Source organism: Cydia fagiglandana, chromosome 6 (genome assembly GCF_963556715.1).
Source record: "Cydia fagiglandana chromosome 6, ilCydFagi1.1, whole genome shotgun sequence".
NCBI classification, from domain to species: domain Eukaryota; kingdom Metazoa; phylum Arthropoda; class Insecta; order Lepidoptera; family Tortricidae; genus Cydia; species Cydia fagiglandana.
In genome coordinates, this window is record NC_085937.1 from 5,707,363 (window position 1) to 5,732,286 (window position 24,924).

The 24,924-nt window shown below is 37.6% G+C and overlaps 1 protein-coding gene and 1 long non-coding RNA gene across 2 annotated transcripts in view; one reads left to right on the top strand and one right to left on the bottom strand.

Moving 5' to 3' along the window:
* LOC134665058 (uncharacterized) overlaps nucleotides 1-24,924 on the bottom strand; it is a 144,040-nt gene that overhangs the window by 98,059 nt on the left and 21,057 nt on the right. The gene's annotated exons all lie outside the window — the stretch shown is intronic.
* Nucleotides 1-24,924, top strand: part of LOC134665045 (U4/U6 small nuclear ribonucleoprotein Prp31) — a 32,847-nt gene that overhangs the window by 1,047 nt on the left and 6,876 nt on the right. The window contains exons 3-8 of the mRNA XM_063521828.1: nucleotides 74-278; nucleotides 569-711; nucleotides 2,563-2,747; nucleotides 3,220-3,360; nucleotides 3,960-4,109; nucleotides 10,737-10,964. Of these exons, the coding sequence (XP_063377898.1) occupies nucleotides 74-278; nucleotides 569-711; nucleotides 2,563-2,747; nucleotides 3,220-3,360; nucleotides 3,960-4,109; nucleotides 10,737-10,964 (1,052 nt within the window). The remainder of the gene's footprint in view (nucleotides 1-73; nucleotides 279-568; nucleotides 712-2,562; nucleotides 2,748-3,219; nucleotides 3,361-3,959; nucleotides 4,110-10,736; nucleotides 10,965-24,924) is intronic.

The window sequence follows — 24,924 nt, forward strand, 5'->3', positions numbered from 1 at the left end:
ACATTCCTTCCCATAAACTTGTTATATTAATGTGAAAGTGTCCAGTTTGTAAATAGGCAATCTTATTTTCCAGCTACTATCCACAGATTTGTCCGAGACAAGTACCAGAAACGTTTCCCAGAGCTGGAGTCCTTGATCGTGACTCCGCTGGAGTATATCCGGACTGTAAAAGAACTTGGCAATGACCTGGATAAGGCTAAGAATAATGAAACTCTGCAGAGTTTTTTGACACAAGCCACCATTATGATTGTGTCTGTGACAGCTTCTACTACACAAGGGTATGTAATTTTTATCTTAATACCTTTAAACAAGGAATTCTTGTATAATATAATGTAATATTTATATATATATTTCGGAGATCTCGGAAACGGCTCTAATAATTTTGATGGAATTTGCTTTATGGGGGTTTTTGGGGATGAAAAATCAATCTAGCTAGGTTTTATCTCTGGGAAAACACGCATTTTTGAGTATTTATATGTTTTCCGAGCAATGCTTGGTCTCCCAGATATTTGTTAATAATATGAAATGAGTTTATACTATAATTTTTACTACTTTTTTTTATTTGTAGGAAGATCTTGACAGAAAATGAACTAGCTGAAATCTACGAAGCATGTGACATGGCTAGTGATTTAAATAATTTCAAATCGAGCATCTATGAGTATGTGGAAAGCAGAATGACGTTTATTGCACCCAACATAACAGCTATTTTGGGTAAGTTATTTTCTTCTATTATTTATAGGTGACAAAACTTGGCCCTTCTATCATATCACCACTGCCGCAAATCATAACTTGGTATTGTTGATGGCAGTGAGAGTTTATACTTTGCTTAACTAAAAATTCTACTGAGAGCAAGCTTTGAGCCAATACAGTCAAGTGTAAAAATATGGGTGCATATAACTTCTCAAAAATATGTCCCATAGTTCTTAATTCGCTGACATAAGAGCTATATGACATATTTTTGAGTATGATGTGTGTACCCATATTATTACTCTTGACTGTACAAACACAAAATTTTTTTAGCCTGTGTTTTCTTTTACCACCAGTATACTGCCCTGCTAAGGGAAAGAGCGCTATCTCAAAAGAAAATTCATTGCTAACTTCTTTAGTTTCTATTACTGAGAATTCCATTTACAAAATCATTTGTCTTTGAAAAAGCGCTATTTGGCTTAGGGCCTCTTGCACCCAGTGGCGTGCCTAGGGTTTCGGAGTAAGGCAAGCCGAAAGATATGTTTTCGTAATAAATGTCCAATCTCACTCTTTGGACTCAAATGAATTTGCTAGCGTATCGCGGCGAGCTATCATAGCGCACAGCACAGGGCATACTAGGTACTACCATAACTACTAGATAGAATTTTACAAACATATCAGAGGGCCCACAAGGTGGACTGATGACCAGGTGAAGGTCGCGGGAGTCCGCTGGATGCGGGTGGCGCAAGACCGGTAATTGTGGCACTCTTTGGGGGAGGCCTATGTCCAGCAGTGGACGTCCTCTGGCTGATATGATGATGATGATGATGATGATCAGAGGGCCTACCGCGTACACTGAAATTTGCAAATTGCATGCTTCTTTCTCTGTCACTCTAATTACGCCTTAATTGGAGTAAACCAACAATCCTTGTGTTTTGTAAACGGCCGTACAAAATTTTCTCCTAATGCGACTGACTTATCTGAGAGTACACAAGTAGGGTGTTGGTTTTGGCGCGGAAATGATATATATCCCGTTTTTCTACAAAGTATGACAATTTTACCTTGCTTTCGTTGAGTAATACGTGGACGCATCTCATACCGTCACAAGGAACAACTTCATCCATTGTTAACACTTATAAACGTCACAACAAACGAACAAATCCACATTCACTACTTAATTCAAATTCACTTAAATAAATTAACCTTTCGTTACTTTCGACTCCACTAAATAATAATACACTTGAAGTAAACGCGTGCCCGTGTGAACTTAAGCAGCTAACTTCACACCAAAAGCTCGGCTTAAATCGCCTTATAGAATTGCTATACATACCAACAAATAATTACATCGTTCTATGGCGTTTGTAGGCTTAGACCGCCTAGAGCGGGACGAAAAAGCAAGCTCGCACTCGTCGGCTTGCAACCGCAATCCGACGAGTGCGAGCAGGATAGCTGAATTCTCAGCAGATATTCATCCTACGCCTGATTTCTTTCGCGCGGAGGAGGCGCCACGGCAAAATTTTGCAACACGCTGGCGCCGCGGTGCGCGCGCTGTTTAGTTGCTTGAATTTAATAATACGGCGGGTTCATTTGGCGCGCGGTTTAAAAATAATCTATATTGATTATTGATCTTATCACTACGTAATTTCGGTAAGGCAACTAAGGCAAGCCCGGCTTTTGGGCTTGTATGGAAGTACCGCCACTGCTTGCACCATCCACTAACCCGGAGATAAACCAAATAAACCTGGAGTTACCATGGTTACCAACTTAGTACAATTTGACACTGACTTAAAGGTTTAAACGGTTAACCCCGGGTTAGTGGGATGGTGCAAGTGGCGCTTAGGAGTATATAGAATCTGATTTAATTATATTTTTCAGGAGCATCAACAGCTGCGAAGATCCTTGGTGTGGCGGGTGGTCTGTCCAAGTTATCCAAAATGCCGGCCTGCAATGTACTGCCCCTAGGCCAGCAGAAGAAGACTTTATCTGGATTCTCACAGGCTGCGTCTCTGCCTCATACTGGCTTCATTTATTTCTCACAGATTGTTCAGGACACTACCCCTGTAAGTTTACTTCAGTTTCAAGTTATGCAAAATCTTATTAGGATTAAATAATAATTTAATTCAAATATATGAATTAGTAAGGAGAATAAGGAATAAAGAATAAATCCATTTACTGGAACTAAAACTAACTTATAGCCAGCAATTATATTACTTATATTATAAACCTATGCATATTATTATATGTCCCACTGCTTGAACCACTTTTGTGAAAGACATGTTCAAAAGAGTTCAAGCTATAGTCCCCATGCCAATATACGGTATTCTTCACGATTCCTTTGCCAAAGAGCATGTGGTCAAGATCAAATTATATTTCATAGGGACAACTCATTCATACTACCGCTGATTTGAAAGACGCACGCCTTATTGCTCGGCTGGGAGTCTAAAATTAAGAGTTAAATCGATATCAATGTGACTGACTAATATGACTGATTTAATAGTATGCTTTTTATAACTATGGTTTACTTTGTTGTAGGAACTGCGTTACAAGGCGGCTAAGCTAGTGTCCACGAAGCTAATTTTGGCGGCGCGTGTTGACGCCTGCCACGAGAGTACAGACGGACACATCGGTCGGCAGCTCAGGGAGGGCATTGAGAAGAAACTGGACAAATTACAGGTATTAACTCACTTTTTAGTTTTATTTCGAATTTTAAACAAGCTCACTGACCAGCAATTTCGGAACTAAAGTTTTTCAATAGAAAGGAGGATGGGTCAATTATACATAGTGCTGCAGACATTTTGGACTAGTCATTGAGTTTTCACTTCTGTCGGCACTCCCGGAGTGCAACCCGTTGTTTTTTTTTTACATACACCAAGGTATACTAATAAACATAAAGTAGTGCACAATATTGTAACAACAAATTTAACAGCTAAGGTAGATGGCACTCTTTGGCCCCGGACATTATACGAATACTAATTTGTAAAGTGCTAATGTTTGCTAAATTTAGCTGCTGTAGTATTTTGCACTACTTCACGCGTCCTCGTAATCTTTTTTATGCTTATACTAATAAACAGGTAGCTTTCCAATCTTTAAGTAAGATTTCATTTTAAACTATCATTGTGAGATATAGGTACCTATATTCAACTTACGTATTGAAGTCGGTGCGCGCTGATGAAACATCACTGGAAAAATCCCTGTAGTTGAATTCCCGATAAAATCGAAACATATCATATCAATGTGCGAGACTGACTATTTCTTTTATCTTTTTTTCACAGGAACCACCTCCAGTAAAGTTCGTGAAGCCTCTACCCAAGCCGATCGAGCAGAGCAGAAAGAAGCGCGGCGGCAAACGGGTCCGCAAGATGAAGGAACGCTACGCCATGACAGAGTTCCGCAAGAATGCCAACCGGCTCAACTTCGCTGACGTGAGTGTAATGTATAGAATGGGGTTGAAAGGTGCTTATTGCTGCAAAGGGCGCTTAATTTTGTCTATGATTTATATTTTCTATCTAACAATTCAATTACAATCCCAAATTTGTATGCTTAGAAACATACAAACTTGTCATGCGTTGCGTTACATATGACAAGTATGTTTCTAAGCATACAACTGGATGCTGATAAGCAATAATGTGTCAACCCACATTAATTTTTCAATAAGATGTCAACTCAAAAAATTGACGCTTAAAGTTGACATTTTATTGCAAAATGCATGTGGGATGACTCATTTTTGCTAAACACCATCCTGGATGCTGTTATGCAATAATGTGTCAACCCACATTAATTTTTCTATAAGATGTCAACTCAAATAACTCACGCTAAAAGTTGCAAAATGGATGTGGGAAGACTCATTTTTGCTAAACACCATCCAACTTACAGGGTCCAGATTTCGTAATGCTTTGCATACGTTGCGTACGTGGGCTCAGTTTGTCCTTACCTTAAAATTTTGAGTGAAAATCGTCTAAGTTTAAAACTACCCAACAATTACCAGCTTAAATAAATTCACTCATAAATGTATCGCACTTAATTGTGATTACGAAGCGAGATCAATTATAAACCGAAGTCCGTATAATGAAATTCCATGATTGCTGGAGAAAGCTAATTGAAAATTGGAACCAATTACAATGGCTCTCTTGCTATCATGTTCTGAGAAAATAGAGGTTTCTTAGCAAAAAGCGGATTAGCTGTGCGTTAATTGTTTTGGTAAATGTGGTTTCATCTACTTACATTAAGGTGGTTCGCCTAGGTTACTCAAAACTTAACTCTCGCTAGATGGCACCACTTTTGCAAAATTTCAGATTTTATTTTTTTGTGAAATGGTCTTGGTGTTTGTATACTTAAAAGTATGTTTCGCGCACTCTTTAAGTAAATATTGAACTATTCAAATAAACATTGAATACTTCATTGTGCAAAAACCACCTTTTTAATTCGACGGAGTGTTGCTGTCACGCTTTTTCCTACTATTACTCACACATGCAAACAGTGTTTCCGTGATCCTTGTAGTAGACAATTTCACACAACGTAAGTATGTTGCAATAGCGTAACGGTATGTTCGTGGAAATACGTGCAAGAGGATTGGGGTTCAAGACTGGTGCGAGTAGGTAATTTCTTTTTGTTTCTCCTTTGTGTTATCTTACCTTTAAACGAGCAATTATTAGATATATAATTATTTATTTATATATTTGGATGGTATCAGAAACGGCTCTAACGATTTCGATGAAATTTGCTATAAGGGGTTTGATCTCTTAGCTAGGTCTATGAGAAAACGCGCATTTTTGAGTTTTTATGTTTTGTAAGCTTTGGTCGGTCTCCCAGATATTCAATCTCCGCTTGGCGACTAATCACAGAATTGGCATGCGCACTAGTTTTTACGAAAGCGACTGCCCTGACCTTCCAACCCAGAGAGTAAACTTATTTGGATTAGTCCGGTTTCCTCACATTGTTTTCTTTCACCGAAAAATAGGTATCGGTGTATAAATAGGTAGATATCAAATGCTATTTCGTACAAAAGTTCGAAAAATCATTGGTACGAGCCGGGGTTAGAACCCGCGACCTCCGAATTGCTTTCCGCTACGCCAGCAGCGCTTCCCCCACAACTCAGTGTTATCAGGTTTTTTAAAAATCAAAAACGATTACTTATGAAAGCAGACGAATATAAATGATCGTATTAGATTTATAATTGTTACATATTTGCCGTAACTTATTATTAAAATGTGTTTTTCAATTAAAAGACACGTCAAGATTGTTTACCTTATTTCTAATGCTAAAAAAAACAAACTATAGTAATAATTGTGTTTTTCATTCATAGACAAAATCCATTATTTTTAACCACACGAAAAATTTTATACACTTATTTTTAGGGTTCCGTACCCAAAGGGTAAAACGGGACCCTATTACTAAGACTTCGCTGTCCGTCCGTCCGTCCGTCCGTCTGTCACCAGGCTGTATCTCACGAACCGTAATAGACAGTTGAAATTTTCACAGATGATGTATTTCTGTTGCCGCTATAACAACAAATACTAAAAACAGAATAAAATAAAGATTTGAACGGGGCTCCCATACAACAAACGAGATTTTTGACCAAAGTTAAGCAACGTCGGGAGTGGTCAGTACTTGGATGGGTGACCGTTTTTTTTTTGCTTTTTTTTGTTTTTTTTTTGCATTATGGCACGGAACCCTTCGTGCGCGAGTCCGACTCGCACTTGCCCGGTTTTTATTGCAGTGAGGATGTCCAAAAATCAGAGAGATTAGGAAGAGTATAATTTCTAATTATCTTTGTAAAAATAAAAGAATACGTGTAGCCCATACTTAATAATCGATTTATGATAATAAGAAAAATTAAAGAAAAATAAAAAAACAATACGAAATTTAGGTGTAACAAAAATACAAAAAGTTTTGTTCCAGCATACAATGACTGGGGATCGAACCGGGAATCTTCCGTTTGCAAGCAAAAAAGCGACTGTTTGCATAACACGCCATGATAGTTCTTAGCTAAGCTGACGAACTTCTCGCTTAGGTCAATTAACTACCTGTCAAATATCAGTGTCAACAAAATTGCACTAAACATGACGGCACTCCAAATTCGAGCCGTGGTCAGCCCGGCAACGTCGGAAATGGTATGGCAACGTCGCAAATGTATCTGTACACGACATTTGTGACACACACATACGTAAAATTGATGAAAAGTTAACTATGATTTTTGCATGATTTCTGTATGAAACATTGTTTTCCTGTTAATTTCGCGCAAACGAATATTCGAAAGAAGATAAATGCGGAAATATTTATGTACTAATAGTGTGTAGTTACTTAATGAGATTTGATTGAATTTTGTATGAAAAGCGAACCACCTTAAAAGATGCTCGATTCACTCTGTGAATAAATACGTTGCCATAAAATCTGCAGAAACTTATATAAGTTGTTAAATTGAAACACAAATCAGACAAACACGCCAAATAATCTCCAAAATTCGACCTGAGAAAAATGCCAAATTCGTTACATTCCGGGTCCTCGAAATCCAAGCGGAGGACTGACTGTGGCCCTTGGGTCAAAAAGTTGGGAGACTCCTGGTCTAGTCTATGTTGATATGTTGATGAGGCTGAAAAAATAAGGCAATAAATTGCTTTATGAGATGAAGTCAATGTTTTAAAAAAATCGATTAAAATTTAACCGGTTAAAGGTTACCGCGATTATTTTTCAATAATTACTAAAAAAAATCTACAAATCAATCTTATAGCAAAAATTAAATTGGTAGTTATGACTATGCTATAACGTTCTCCGCTATCCTCCTTCAAACGATTTTTTTAATCGATTAAGCTCTTTAACGAAAGAAGTATCATGTAATTACTTTTCCACCCATAAAAACGTCAAACTAACCAAACATAGCTTTCCTCGCGATCTTCTCATAACTAATTCCTAATTACCCTTAATTAGTAACCGATAAGCCAAACGATTAATCAGATTAGCATCTAACGTATTCGCAGAATCCTAAATGTGACGGCACGCTCGGCGAGCCGTGGGTGAATTTCAAGTAGACCAGACTGCATGTGGATCGTTTTTTCGCGAGTCAAATAGACCGGAACGCGACCCGCGGACGTCCGTGCCTGTGCGGTAGATACACACGGCTGTTGCCATTGTCAAACCGCTTATTCTTGACCATAATAACTTCTTCTCTCAGTGAAACGGTTGACTTATTTAGATATAGTGGGATGGTGGATATTTATTCCACGTGTTTACGTTAACTAGTTTTAGTTAAGGGGCTACCCCACGCCAATGACCTTCGATCTGAATCCCTTAGTTTTCTAATGTTTTTTGTAGCCTATTATATTAACAGCAACGGCGTTAAGCAATATGGTATCCCATATTTACTTCAAAGTTCATTGTCTTCGAGATATTTGGCATCAAAGTTGAACAATTTTAGGCTAAAAAACTGGTTTTCAGGCCAGTGTTAATTAGTTTAAAATTAAAACCTTGGACACGTTTTTTGAGACGTTAAGGACGAACCTAAATATGTACATTTCGTACATGTAAGATCCTTCACTGCGAACTAGATACGAAAAAAGTGTTTTTTTGACAATGTTTAAAAAAATCATAAAAAAATTAGTGTAAATTTTTTTCAAAATCCGGTGGACAAAACCGGGGATAAAAAATGGTATATTATATTGTTTATTATGGCTCTGAACTTCTGGTAGTGAATTTTCGTTTGTCACCGACGAACTTTCAGGATTTAATATACATAGGTAAACTATCAAGTAAAACTAAGAACTACCTACTATCTAAGTACCTAATGAAGTTATGTTTTCAAGTTAGAAGCTTTTGGATAGGCTAGACTATAGAGCAAGAAGTCGAAGAACCTTTACAGAAAAGATTTTTTTATAGAAAAGAAGTACCTTTTTTTGGAAGGGAATGCATTACGCATAGGTACCACCTAGGCGCGGGGATAGGTTTGTGATGATTATGTGGGACTCCCATATATTAGGCTAAATGAGACCCATGGTTTACCCACTAAACCCTCTCTTTGTCGCCTCAGGGCTATATGGCCACAGGAACGCGGAAATACTCTTCCGCAACCAAGAAGTCGTACCCACCTAATCTCAAAAGTATAATTTCTATTTAGCATAGCTAATTTATAGCTTCACCTACTTTAAGTTTAATTATATATTTTTTTATAATTCTGATAATTATTTGCTAGCTTTATCGACAGTGTGTCCCATTCGCAATAAGTCTACCAAGCACAATCCTCTAGCATAATTGCACATCGTTACTCATTACAATTAATATCAAACACTAACGATGGCTCATTTCATTTGAATCGAATGCTTTACTAGCATGGTATGATATGTTATACTAACTACACGATGAACGGTTAACGAGAGAACATTTCTACCAATTTGTAACACGCAATGGTCTTCCGCGGTCGAAATAGTGTAGAACTATTTCTAGAATGCATTATTCGTGATGGTAATGATGGGACCGGGTGAATAACCTTCGTACAGTATAACAAAACGTTTTAGGAGACAATAGCGTTTTTTTTTTCTTTCTTTAAAAGGAATACTTTAAAGTTATTTTTTGGCCTGAGTCAGACCTGAGTAAAAAATAGGACTTTCATAAAAAGTAGTGCATGCGCCAATTACTGTACAATGAACTATAAATTTTAAAATCGCCTAAAACTATTTCCACCACCGAGTGGATGCCGGTAGAGGGACGTGGCCGCGGTAGGCCCAAACGGAGATGGCGAGATGACCTGGACAGCTTCCTCAACAACTGGCCGGAGGAAGCACCAAATCGGGAGTCGTGGAAATTAAGGAGAGAGGCCTTTGCCCAGCAGTGGGACACTCAAATAGGCTAGGAAAAAACTATTTCTATTTACCAGTTCACGAAAACGGACGTTTGCGTTTATTGTTTTCGAACCCAGATTTTATGAAGTTATTAATTCTCAATACATTTTTCTTTGCACCAGCCATAACAAAGTTACGTATATCGCGACTACTGATATGGCGATAATTCTTGCAGTCCCTTTATCTATTACGGTATTACTTAACTTACTTAACCATGTTGTTATGCATGACGGACCGTGCAATCTCTTTATTTGGCCACACGAGAACATGGTTTTGATTTAAACGATACTCATCGTTATGTAAGCGTTATCCCATATATAGTTATTCTTTTGTTTATACGGTAGTTGATCGTGCGTGCTCAAGTTTTTATAACTCTTTCATCGCGCGAAATTGATTGATAACTTCTCTTTTCCATGATGTTCTTTAGGTTCAAAATCGGATGAGTTATTTTGCCAGAAGCACTAGACGTTTACTGTCGTAGCGTAACGATTTATAGCAGTTAATTGAGGGGAATAGCTTAATAGATGTTCGTAGTTATCGATTCGTTTCTTTAACACAGATGTTGGGATGAGATCGAGTACGTAGAAAACTGGGTCGATTGAGAGAAAAGAAGCGGAAAATATCGCGTGGACCTCAAATAAATACTTAGATGAGAATGTGATCGAAAGTATTTTTTTTATATGTTGCTTGAAATATCGCTTACATTACAGTAAAGACATCAACACATTACTACATCATCTAATGATTACTATTGTTTATCAACTTCATTAAATCTTTGTTAATCTGATTGACCTTACTACATTTGGTATCCGAAAACCATTCATGATCACGACGATAACTATAAGGTTACCTTTAATTAAAATGCATATTTTTTTAATTCATTGACTGATTATGTGATTATGCATGAAATATTCTAATTTAAGCATTTTTCTATTCATAAAAGTAGCTATATTCAAACCTTTCATATATTTTACGGTAAATCGTATTATTTCAATAAGTACGAGTAATTGCCTCTCTCTGAACGGTTTAAAGTCTAACCATAATAACTCATTTCCCGCCAAAGACCGTCACAGGCGCACACAGCTACGGTGTACTGTACCTAATATAAATCTTCATGCATTCTAATAAGGTTTATTATGGCGCGTTAATAAGGCATGGCGTTCAAAGGGTAAATAAAAAAGTATTAACTTTTCACAATTAAACCATCTGTTTCTTTCGTAGATCGAAGACGACGCCTACCAAGAAGACCTAGGCTATACACGCGGCACCATCGGCAAGTCCAGTACAGGCCGAGTCCGTCTCCCTCAAGTAGACGAAAAGACCAAAGTGCGGATCAGCAAGACGCTGCAAAGGAATCTGCAGAAACAGAACCAGCAGTACGGGGGAGCGACGAGTATTAGAAGGCAGGTGTCGGGTACTGCGTCGTCAGTCGCTTTCACACCTTTACAGGTTAGTTTTTACTTTTTAATTAGTATTAGCATAAATAGATCGTCGTCAGATCCCAAATGGAAGGTCTATAAAAGGATCATCGCTAAGTTCACGAACATATTCCACACTTAGACGGGAAGACCAAAGTGCGGATCAGCAAGACGCTGCAAAGGAATCTGCAGAAACAGAACCAGCTGTACGGGGGAGCGACGAGTATTAGAAGACAGGTGTCGGGTCGGGTACTGCGTCGTCAGTCGTCTTCACCTTTGCAGGTTAGTGTTCGCATGTCGATATAGGTTTGTGTGAGCAAGCCCATACAAGTATCTGGTGACGTCAAAATCAGAAGACAAGCTACGACGACGTCCAGTCAGGCGAAAGATAGAAAGAAAGTCGAGTATGGAGTTTGCCAGTACTAGGGCCTTACCATGAATGATGTCCTTATTGCGATTCTGTTTAGGACCTAAACTGGATCGCAAAAGGACGGAGCTATATATATAGCTCCGCTCTGCTCTCAAATCAAAGATGACTGGAGTCAGGGCTATCTGTGTTTGCGTCTCATTCCCACTTGCATATTCGAACGAAACAGTGGCAAATAGACAAAATTGAAATTTTTAGATGTGCGCGGTAAGAGCCCGGGTATCACAGCGTCATATCGAGTACGACCGCCATTAGCTTGATATATTCACTATTCGATAGACCTAGTAGAGATTCCGTACGTTCCCAGCCTTTCCCAATTGCAAAAACGACTATAAAATTTAACGATGCCATATATCGCCATGTCGGCCATTATCTTAGTGGATCGGAAAGTGACATCGTAATGTTTAATGGGATTGATGGATGCATTACCATCAATAAAGTTTTAATTGGCGAGAAAGAGTACCCTTTTCTTAATGCGGGCTGTATACACTCGTCGCGAGACCCCGATTCAGGCCGAGAAAGAGTGTGTACATACTGTTCCCTTCTCGTCTCGTCTCGCAGTTCTCCGATTGGATCGGAGCGGTGTCGAGACTCTCGGCGAGAGGCTCTCGACGAGTGTGTACAGCCGACATAAGACTCTCGGCACCGCTCCGATCCAATTGGAAAAGCGCGAGACGAGACAAGGAAGAGCGAGACGAGAAGGGAACAGCATGTACACACGCGTTTTCGGCGTGTCTTTGGGTATTTCGACGAGTGTGTAGGTACAGCCCGCATTTAGATATATATATATTATTCTTGGCTATTTGTGTAAAGAGTCACGCGACCTTAGCCGCTGCCATGCAATTGAAGTTACGCTCTCATTTTGAAACGACGACGACGGCTGTAGTAACATGAGACTTGGCATGAACATTAAAGTAACATAATTATATCGATTTTGATGAATCCATTATTTTTTTTATGAATATTTCTACGTAATACGATCACGAGGATAATATATTGTTTTATCAGTCAGTATACGAATGCCCCCACAAAAAGACGCCACTAAAAAGACAAAAAATAATGGGGCGTATTTTTTTCTCTTTTCTAATGAATATACTCTGATCTGACCCTCAGGCAATTCCCGTCAGTAGGCGAGAAGGATTATCGTCCAAAGAAAATTTGAGTTTCTACTGACAAACTTGTTTGACCGGCTATAGTCGGCGCAACATAAGAACCGGCGCAATAATTTTTCGTACCTAAGTACCTAACCCAAAGGCTGCTTGAAGACATTGCTAAGAAAGCGTTTAACGTACCTACAGTCAACGTGAAAGATGTGTAAATAATTATATTTCGTTGACGTCGACTGTACCTCTGAAAACCGATCATAAGATCACTATACTATTTACCTCGTTATATCAATAACCATTTGGTTCTCGATTCATTACTACGTTGGTTATTACACTGTGTGAAGATCTCAGAATAAGACCTTGAAACCATATTGTCTATGCACTCTTGATTGACGATCCTATCATTTATGTTTTCATCAAAGCGTATTGTAATGTTTTGTTGATCACATCTTAATTAATACGATCGCATCAGAGATAATTGTGGCCGATTGTGCTCTGAGCGCGTGTGAAGACCTTGGAAATGGAAAACGTCTAACGTAAGTTTATGCAAATTTCATAACAGATGCATTGCGGAACAAATGCTCCAGATACCGAGGGTCGGTTGTAAAATGTGACAAATGAAATCCTATACACGTACGGACAATCTAAAATTCGAACTCGCTTGGTAATTACAATTACATAAATGTGGGTTAGGTATCCTCGTGGACTATCTCAGTAGATTCTGCATTATCATTATTTTTTGTATCTCCTTGGATATCACGGGCCTATGATCCCGGTTTTTTGATAGGCTTGCGTGGGGACACAGATCCAAGACGTAGAGGCCCCTTGGAGAGCTTTTGTGACATGTAGAACGCCTGCTGAAACCCGTTCACAATTATTATTATGAAGTGGCGCAGAATAGGGCAGAGTGGCGCTCTCTTGTGTCAGAGGCCAAGATCCTCTTTGGGTCACTGAGCCAGTGATGTATGTATGTATGTATGAAGCATACGAACACTTGAGATTACCATTGTCACCAATCACCATGCATGATATGCATGCATGTAAGGAGTTCTACATGTCGTACTTACGAAGAATCATTGTCCTATGTTTCAGAAGTACCATCAGACAAATGAAATTTCGGCAAACGGCATATCAGAGAAAAATACGTTGAAAAATTTAACGTAAAAAAAAGAAACGTTTATTTGTAAATACAAACATAGAAAAAAAAACGTCGGAAGGAGAAAGTGCCACGAAATGGTCTCATCTCACCATGATGCTGGCGACTTCCAGCGCTAATCTTCCTATAAGACCATCAGGTCGTTATAAGCCACTAGTATTGCAGCTCATGTTTATCTCTGGAGCTAATACTTCGAGTACATATTTTTTTGCGTAACATGCCGTAAACGTACCCGTAGACTCAAAACGCAATGAAAAAATCGATCACACTCGCTTGCTATACTTTTATAGAACCAATACAGAGGCGGAGTCTTATAATGCTGCATCTAGCGATAGCCATCTGTCGGTATCCTCGAGAAAAAAACCGTGCCGATGTACCGAGTTAACAATTTACATTGTCGTCGTTCCGTAATCGTCGCTGTTATCTCACGTATTCGCTCATGCGACCTTACATAGACATTATATTAATACGCTACCATCTTCCCATTGTATATAATTTGCAAGTTTTTCATTATTATCTAAACGTAATTACGTTCAATCGCACAATAGACTCAAACTGTTTAAAAAAGCAACATTACCTTAATTCGACTATTAAAATTAAGTGGAAGTTGTCCGATTCGTAGGACATATATAAAGTCGTGAACATGAATTAAAATAAGATAAAATTAATTATATTAATCGAACTAGTCACTGTAAGTTTAATTACATATATATAAAGCTGTTAACACACTATAACTGGAATAGGATCTCAGGAACGCAAGTTTCGGACGCAGGGTGCTACCACTAGTACTAAGGTGGCTGAATTGGTGCTCCGTAACCGTATTATAGGTCTTGACGTAACCCTTTATAGGTATAAGAACGTCTATGTAGATAGCACAAGCAAGCGTGAAGGAGTGAACCGCGGCGTGCATTACACGACTTCGTTAACGCTTCATGTATAATGCTGAGTCTATAGAAGGAAATCTATTTAAGCAATGCATCAAGTATGCCATCGCATTCTTGGCGTTCGCGGCGCATCGCGCACCGGCATTATATTTTATGGTGGAGTAAAGACATTAGCGCTATCTAAGATCGTGCCCTTAAGGAACCGGCTTGATCTATCGCTGGCCGGACGATTTAGCACTTAGGCTGGTGTTCCCAATCTGTAGGGGTAGAGAGATAGGAAGGAGGGCAAAATGTCTAGAGGCATGAGCAATACCTTACGAAATAAAAAGCCTTAAGGCACAAATTCAGGTCTCTCGCCGTTAACACATCCTCCAGGGCTTTGGCAACCTTGCTAGGAAGCTCGGAACCAAGAACATAATATCTACATAATATTTAGACACTCTAGAGAGCAGCCAATAATACAACCTAATGTTATACTAGCTATTACAGTCTTTTGTACGATAGAGTAACAGTCAAATAATTTTATTTCTGTACAACTTCGTACATTGTCATAGGGACTATCAAAATAGAGGCCGCTAGGGATCTCTTATCACTGCACTTTATAAAACAAAGTCCCCCGCCGCGTCCGCGTTTATTTGTGTTTGTTATTCGCGATAAACTCAAAAACTACTGAATGGATTTCGATGCGGTTTCAAGAGAGTGATTCTTGAGGAAGGTTTAGGTGTTTAATTTGTTAACCCGTGCGAAGCCGGGGCGGGTCGCTAGTTATTAATATTATTATCCCTGTGACATGGTACGAATTGACACAGAAATTAAATTCCTTCACTGTCTACCGCCTTTTCGTTGTACCCTACATAATGTAATACAAGAATTTTTTCTTCAGGTTATACCACGAAAAGAATTAATTATGAGAAGCTCCATGCAAAAACTTTGAAAACCGCTGATTTAGACAGGGCTTGCTTAGGCTATTAGACTTAGCCTTGACTATAGTCCTTCAACCAAACGTCGCCTAGTAAACCCCATTGAGCGCACGGTAAGTTATGATAGTCATTTGTCTCTGGATTGTGACGCTGCTAGGACTATAAACAAGTGACGCATAAGTTATGGTCATAAATAAATCGTTGGAAAGTTAAATAGGAGTGACAGTCCTTTTTGATGGCGGTCCTTTGCCGCGGGCAGTTACTAAGCAGTTGGTTACTTAACTAAATTATTACTTAGTCTAGTAAAGATGCACAGATGGCCGTTGATCAGTTGTGTGTCATGTTTTTAAATTAGGCTTAAAGAGGATTTTGTTCAATGTTGGGTTTACGTTGACGACATCGCTTTAATTTGGTGTTGCGTTACTTTGTTGCACTTAAGGAAAGTACCTTTTTCTGTAGAGCGTCAATTTCAACAAAATCGTAGGTGAACAAAGAAGTATTTTAGAGGTTGGTAAAATAGTTGTGCGGCGATTTTCTAGTAGAACGCATCTAGCTGAGTTTTGAGAATAAAAACTGGTATATGAAATAATTTACCGACATACCTAATTAAATTTAGATTCATGCAAGCAAGCTTTCAACTGAGTCACTCACCAACAGCCTCAGTTAAACTTTAGCGATGCAGAGGTTTATAAAAAATATTTTAAAAATAAAGTGGCGTGAGATGGTTTTATTGTAAGTTTCTTGTCTAATCAAAAATAATTAAGCGTGACTACAGGATACTGTCAGTCTATTTGTGTTCACTAATTATTTAAATTTATTATAATACATATATGGCTATATAGGCAGACTTATCTATGAAAATATTACCCGTTACTCATATTAATCCTTGCATTGTGCCGGTATTCCCACACGGTTGACGATCTCATGTCGTCATGCATCGTCTGCGTTTCATGTGCCCCTTTACTTGGGGCGTATTCAGATTTTAAAAACATTATATTCATTCAGTAGGTACTTTTCGCTTGCATCATATTGGCGCAAGAGGAGCGAACACTTTATAACACTTTGGAAACCACTTAGTTAATAAACATTTACGGAGAACATCCTCTTTTTTATTTAACTATAATGGTATTATATAGCGAATATATCAGGCTTTCTTTCCACATTCATACTTTTTCGTTTTTTTTTATTTTAGTTTTAGTGTAATTAATTAATCTATAGTATGTGGTCAATTTATACACTATGCCTGTCAAGGGAAGCAAGCTATCGTTATTGTTTCCATTATACTATTAAAAATATACACGTCGTTGTATCTAATAATTTCAATTATAGCTCTTGCAATTCTCGATGGCGAGTGGCGAGACTCTTATTGGTATGATGACAAGGTCTAATTTTGATAAATCCACTCTCCATAGTGAATTGCAATAACTGTACTAAGTACTTTGTTTGTAGTGTCAGGAAAGTGTATCATTTACCGTATGTAGTCAATTAAACGCCAGTCTGTACAGATCACCTTATTTTTGTCATGTCAATGTCAATGAATAGGTGTATTGGAAACAGGTCATCATCTGAAAACCACATGTTTTTCTTAATGATTTCATTTTTATTTTGCCGTAGATGTGTTCCCCAGTGCATTACAAACATGGTAGTGTATTTAACTTTCACGTAGCATATCTGTATAACTGGGGCCTTATAAAGGGTTAAGATGTATTCTATAAATTTCTATGATTAATTTTTATAATGATGCATTTTTACCTAACCTTATAGTATGACCTTATACCTTACCATATAGTATGACCGTGTAAAATTTGAAATTTATTACCCGGGAAATATATCTTGTAATTCCATGAGCTAATTTTCCCTTAACTATACCAACATCAAAACATTTATAGAAACTAAATTGCCTATGTAATTACTTTCCCTTCAACGCGGAGTAATGTTTCATTGTCTGTCAACAACATTAACAAGTACACCAAATCTGATTTAACTGCCCGCCGTCTGCCCGCTAACTTACAAGGCATAGACTACCACAATAGACTCCGCTAATAGAGCGTCTACGATCATGGTATATGGCTGCAATTGTGTTTTTAGTTTTAAGATATATTTTGTAATAATATGTATGCTAGTTTTAAGGTATTTATCTATGGGCCAATAGTTGCCTGAAAATAAATGTTTTCATTTCATTTCAATAATATACTCCGCCTGGTGCTCTCTTCCCGTCTTTTCGTGGTCACGTGACTGACACAAGCCTACGTCATCATGCGACAGCGCTATATGATGATATGCGATAGCGCTATATATAGCGGCCATGTTATTGTGACGTAGGCTTGCGTCACTCTGGGAAGAGAAGACCATGTTTTATTAGACTATGTTCTACGACGAACGCGTAATGATGGCTGACGTTAACAATCACAAAAAGACAAATTAGAGTGTTTTCACAATGTCTCATCCGATATCGGATGTAGGATCCTATATTGACATGGCTGAATTTATCGGAAGCGCCTTTCCGATATCGGATGTCGGAAGGCGCCTATGACAAAAACAGCTGCAGGAGAGTGCCATTGGCATATTAAGTCCGCCTTTTTACACGACTGCCCAAAAAAGGAGTGTATTGTTTGCGTTATTTATCGTATTTTAGTAATAATGATTTCTTAGGTAAATGCATAAATAAATACAGAGAAACACTTATATCTGACATTTTACTTCTTTCCGACATCCGATATCTGATCGGACAATGTGAAAACGCTCTTACGCTCTCATTTTGAAACCACATGGTGAAATAACATGAAACTTGGCGTATGTTACTTGAATGGTCAATTGATCGTGCCAAAATGTTATTTCAGTAAGTACGTCGTTGTAAACTGAGAGCGTAATTTCGATTGTATGGCGGCGGCGGCTATGAAACATTCGCAAGAATATTATTATTTTCTGATGTTGACATGTAATATTTTAAGAATACATATTATGAATACATGAGTATGAGTATTCTTGTGAATCTTAACGACGTGACTTCGTGATAATATAATTATCAGTTTAATTGCGAGACATTTGCTATATAACGTTGATAACAACGTCTGTCATACTACCGAAAGTATGCACACTTAGACGCTATTACCTATACGTACGTAGACAATGCCACTCCACCAGCCACCTCATTCAATTGGAGGTTGGAGCGACTCCATTTTACCTATAGTACAACTAATGTTTAACCCAATAACTATTTTTTTATACTTGTTATTTTACATTGGTACATATCTCTTGTGTCAGAGGCCAAGATCCTTTTTGGGTCACTGAGCCAGTGATGTGTGTACGTATGTACAGATCGTAAAATTAGTACGACAGCAATGCCGGGAGACCACGAGTTATATACTCCATCTAGTACGTAAATCATCTGTGTCACAAGTATAATTGCGCCTGAATACATTTCAGCCGGCCCTCAATTAACAGTATAGCAAACAGTCGTGAATTGAAAGTACTAGGGGAAAGTAGAGACACTAGAAATTCTGCCCATGGCCCTAACACAGTACAGGGACATTGACAGCAACCTATCTCTGGTTAAGGAATTATCGTGATGTCACGTTCGACATTCAACTCTCGAGTGTTCGTTGCGTCTTGTAGTAATAATTGCACTCAAATCCAGGCTAGCGTCTTTTTAGTTTGAATTGTATTAATACTATTAATGTTTTTATTTGTAAATACAAAAATCCGCATATTCCACACATGTCTAAGATTTCACTTATAAAATAAATTACATTTAATTAAAAACTAATTTAAATCTAGCAAGAAAAGTCCCCCAGATCTGTTCTCTGCGGAAGGCTGCCCGTAATGCTGGCTTCATTCCCCCGCTTAATGGCATGCCGATTCGCTGGCCATGGAATGAGCCAGACATCTTCTTTGAATCTTAAAATCTTCTTCTCGTGTCGATGGTTTCATATTTCATATTAAGCGTGACAAGTAGCGACGCTTAACGCCCTATCTGTTGCGGCCCTTCTCTTAAAATAAACTATGGGCATCCTGACAAGGTCCCAAAGTCTAAACTGCAAAGGCGCTCGTGCGAAGGCAGAATACTCTGAATTAGTCAACTTCATTCCTTGTAGTGTTTATTTATTTTTAGCCTAACATTTATTACAGGCGCATTATGTATACTTTGCATGTGGGCGGGGTAAATTACCCATTGGTATTTCAGACGATCTAGTTAAGACGAAACAGGACGTCAGCCCGATCTCAGTTTTGAGATTTTGAGGTGAATATCGCCGTTGCGCTGACGGGGGCGGCGCTGCGTAGTGAAGGACTATCCCTGTGTGTGTGGTGCGCGCACACAGACGCACACGTCATTTGCCTTCACGGGCCTCGCGAAGCGGTCGACCCGGTATAGCTTTGCTACACCTAGTTCTTTTCTTATAGTACAAACTTATTCTTCGGTGGTAACTCGTTAGCTCGCTAGTCTCGCTACCGCCACTAAGCGTTTACTTATTTGATCCGGTCAAATTGTGTTTTTTGAAAAACGAACTATAGCCAGTATTTTATGAATGTAGTATGATACCTTTGGGTATGGTGCTTTACGCACACAAGCGTCCTACCCCCTCCCCCTGACGCAATCCCCCCACCCCTTTTAGCATGAAATAAGTCCCGGTTGGCAGTTTTATTTTTATTTTAGGGGTCGGGACACTAGGGTCAATTTTCAAATAGGCATTTTTTGCTGTCCCACGGCTAAAACTCGAAGTCCATAGGACTAAAAGACTGGGTATGTATATATTTTCATTCAGTGTATTATAAGCTTTAAAAATCATGCACAACTGTACCAAAAATATTATTTGGTCCTGACAAAATCGCATTTGAAGTTCCAAAAATGGAGAAATTTGCCGTTTTTCGCGTGTCCCAGTGGCGGCACCGCGCAATAAAAAAAATCATAACTTTGGATGTAGGCAACGTATTATAAACAACTTTGTATTTCTATAAAGAGCATTTTCTAGAGAATTGATTTAATCATATTGATAAATTAATGCGTTATTTAATAAAACAAGGGAAGCCTTTTTATCGCTGTCCCGCGCGGCACCTGTTTTGTTATGACTTAAATATACCCCCTTTAATCTTCTTTGTCTATTGAATAACGGTTAGATTAAGTTTACAACGCAATAGTGCGGTTAGTTGGGCATCGATTGACATCAAATGTAAACCCGGAAACAGTTTAATTTATTTAAAAACAGATAAAAATCTCTTTCGATATATTTTGGTACGACTACAACATTTGTATGGACTCTGAATACGTTGGTACATAGTTGGAATAAAAATGTTTCTTTTATAATAATAGTTGCAAATATAGTGTTAAAATATATAGTAAAATAAATAAGTGAATCTGTTGTATTGTGTAGGAAATATCGCTAAAAAATATTATTGGCGACATGTCGCGACATTTGTATGGCGACATTTATACGGCTATTTTGACCGTATAAATGTCGATTGTGGCATACAAATGTCGACATAGTGCCATACAGATGTCGAGAAGGTGTTATACATATGTCGTCAGGGTCTTATAAATGCAACAAAAATAATAAATAGTGGCATATACATGTTGATACTGCCATATAATGTAGAAAAAATGCCGTATAAATGTCAAAAGCGCCTTACAAATGGCTAAATAGTGTCATACAAATGTCGATCTTTAAACGTCCATATCTAGCTAACTATAAAAAGTACAGAGGTGCCTCCTACAGTATATTTTTTGTTGTTAAGAACCCTTCCTAAAACGATGATTATAAATCAGATTATTCAAAAATAAAAAATTGCCATACAAATGTCGAAAAAACACCCTCTTCAAAAATTGACCCACTAGTGTGCGTAAAGCACCATACCCCAGGTATCATACTACATTCATTGAATGCTGGCTATAATTTGTTTGTCTTCCCCATACATTAGAACAAAATTTGACCGAATCATATTCCCTGTTATTGTGATTTAACTTCTTGGCTTTAGGTACCTAACTGAATTCAATATCCGTCTACAACCTGCAATCAAATTAAAATCTTAATAACTGTTTTATTAGTGGTCCGATATTTAGGGTTGCGTAGTCACCAAAGAAACCCTTATTGTTTCGCCATGTTCGTCTGTCTGCCTGTCTGCCGATCCGAGGCTTTGCTTCGTGATCGTAAGTGCTAAAAAGCTGCAAATTGGCAACTTATTGGCATGGATACATGAATCACGCATTGCGACGGAACGGTAAAATAAAAACTATTAAAAAAGAATTGCAGACCTGAGACCTCCCATACAATATTCGATACCTTTGGGTTCAATTGGCGTAAAGGACAAAATGCTATTTTTCAGGAGACAGAGATTTTTTTTAATGTTGATTTATTTTTGTTGTTTATGGAGCTATATTTTTGATGTGTATTAAAAAAGTACTCAAAATGTTAGTCTCTTTAACCTGAATTGCAATAATATCTATAAATTAAAAACGAAAGAAGTTAATGTCCTATAGAATTGGTCAAAAACACTATGAATGTCCTTTACACCCATGCTGCGTTTTTTGATAATATAGTGTATCTTGTTTAGTAGGGTCGTAAGTGACATTCTGAGACTATTTTATTCCAAATTCGGGGTGTATTAGTTACCAGCCACGGTACCTACACATGTTAACTGTTTTCAGCATAGTTTATAACGAAGCTTAAAAATGTATCAAACGGTAGTTAATTAATGTAGCGAGATCTTCTCATACTAGAACAACCTTTGCGAACTCACAAATGAACACAAAATCCGCTTTCATATATAATAAAATCAATAAAATCCTAAACATTTACCCTAAGGGGTCATCCATTAATTACATCACACGTTTAGGGGGAGTGAGGGGGTCAAGAAAATGTGACATATTGTGACATGGCGGAGGGGGGAGACACAAACTTTGTGACGTCACTTTAACTTCATCAGTAACCGAAAATTTATTTTATTTATTTTATTCGCTGTACATTTAAATAACAAGTTTTTAAAACGATAATCCTTTTTATTCGTTTAATTTTCTTTCCTAAGCAGTTTTGGGTTATAAAATTACTAATATTTATATCGTAAAAAATATTTTGACAAAATATTAATAATACTTAGGTACTTACTTAAAATACTTAATTCGATTTGGCGATTTCGTAGAAAAAATGTGACGTCACACTAGGGGGGAGGGGTTTGCCAAACGTGACCAAGTGTGACAAGGAGGGGGGAGGGGTCAAAAAACCTAGAAATTCGTGTGACGTAATTAATGGATGACCCCTAAACAATCCCATGAATGTAAGTCTACTGTAACCAAATGGCTCAAAACTAAAACATATGAGAAAACAGAGAGCCTTTTACGATAAGTACCATCACACACACACACACACACACACACACGCGTGCAGGCTTGAGTACTTTTCTGATCACATATTTTATTGTTGTCTTTAAGTTGCTTATAGTTAATAGTTATAATTAATGTATTGCTTGTAATTAGTATATAATTATTATTTGTAAATAGTATAGGTAGTAAATGTTTTGTGACTTGTAAATAGTGTAGCTTAGTATTAGTTAGATTTCAATAATAACGGAAGAGCGGTGCCTTCCAACACAGGCATAGGTATATTGCTTACCAGGAGACACCATCCCTCAAATTATATGTACAGTTTTTTATGAAATACAGTAATTTATATTTTGTACCTGTTTCGTTCTCCTAATCAACAAGAAATGCGAGTCGGAAAGGTTCAGAGTGTATTATGCACAGGCTAGTACATATGTTATTGTCGCAAGACTATAAGAGATTCCACTGCGAGAAACACAGTAATAGTTGCGGAAAAACACTGAGCTGAGTTTTCTAATTTGAATTTTCTAAGTTATATTTTGGTAATATAGGACCCATAAAACTATTTATCAATTTGGCTTTATAGACCTTTACGTGCATGAACTCTTGCGTAAATGCTTTCAAATTTGACGGCAAACATTACATTATAGTAATAAAGGTCCCAGAAAACGACTTTTTTGATAGTCTACATACTGCTACGTCCATGTTATTTGTTTGCAATTTGGAGTTTAAACGACACAAAAGTTAGAAAAGTCCTTTACAATTTGTTCGCCTCGTATACTTAAGGTAAAATCATTTTTAGGACGGGTCGTAAAGGGCAAGTAAAATAATTTCAATAGTCAAATAATGTCCTTTACGACCATCTTGACCACACGATATGAAAAATTATCATGACAAATGAAGGGCTAAATGACGACAAAGGACATGTTAGTATTGTTAGTCCTTTACAACATAATTTAATTACAAAAAAAAGGAAAAAATAACTGGTCATTTACGCCCCTTGAGCTAAGCTGTTTTTGCAAGCTCATAGTGTAAAAATTGGGTCTAAAAGCCACTTTTTACGAGATATCGAAATTTTAACTATACAGAACAAAAGCGCTTGGAATTCTGAACAAAACTGTATATTTATTTATTTAATCGTATGGCATGCATGATTAGGCAATCAGAGTACAGCTTTGAGGTTGTTAAGCCAGGTATTAAAACTGTATATATAACTCATTTTCGCTAAAATGTCCTTTACGCCAATTGAACTCAAAGGTTATATATATATTTATTTTTATTTGCTTAGTCCCAATAGTGTGTAGTTTGAAACAATAGGTGTTTCAAAACGAATAAAGGTCTCCTTAAAACATTTTTTGATAAATTTATATATTTTCGGAAATAATCGCTCCGAAAGAAAAAAAAATATCCCCACCACCCTCTAATTTTTGAACCATGGTCCAAAATCATGAAAAAAATCAACAAAAGCTTAATAACTACTTTCAATGAAAACTATATAGCGAATATGACTGGACTCCAGTCGGTTTTGAGTTATTGCAAAAAATCTTCTGTTCTTAGTAAAAATCTAAAAATACGTAAAACGCTCTGTACTCCCTTGTAAACGTATGATACTGACTTATCGACCCGGTTTGGCCTATTTTGACAGAACGGTAACTACGAAACTCTACACTAAGCATGGCCCGACATGCTCTCAGCCGATTATTATTTTTGAATCAGATTTGGATACATTTAGGTACCTATGTTTGAGGAGCTCCTGATTTTGGTCGGAATAAATACGAAACCCCAATTTGGGACAACAGTATAGTACAAGTTCAAAGGTGTGATACCTCATTGGATTCGGAATGATGTATAGAAAAATGTATTCAAAGCGTTTATTACCACAGATATGAAATCAAAAATTATTATTAAATAAAAGTGCGTCTACTCAGCTTTGTATGAACCAAGAAATAATAGTGTTAAACGGTTTCCCCTGAGGCAAAAGTGCAATAGGTATTACTTACTTCACTAACTTCGCCTACTAAGAGGCAAATCGCGACTTTGTTATGGTTTATCGATAACTTCTCACATCACTAGATTATCGATATTACATGTCGACTATTGCCCATCACTTTTCTGTCTGTGTACGTATTTAGAAACTTGAACCCGCCCCTAAAATTAGTGCGATAGGGACAACTGCAGCTTAGGCGAAA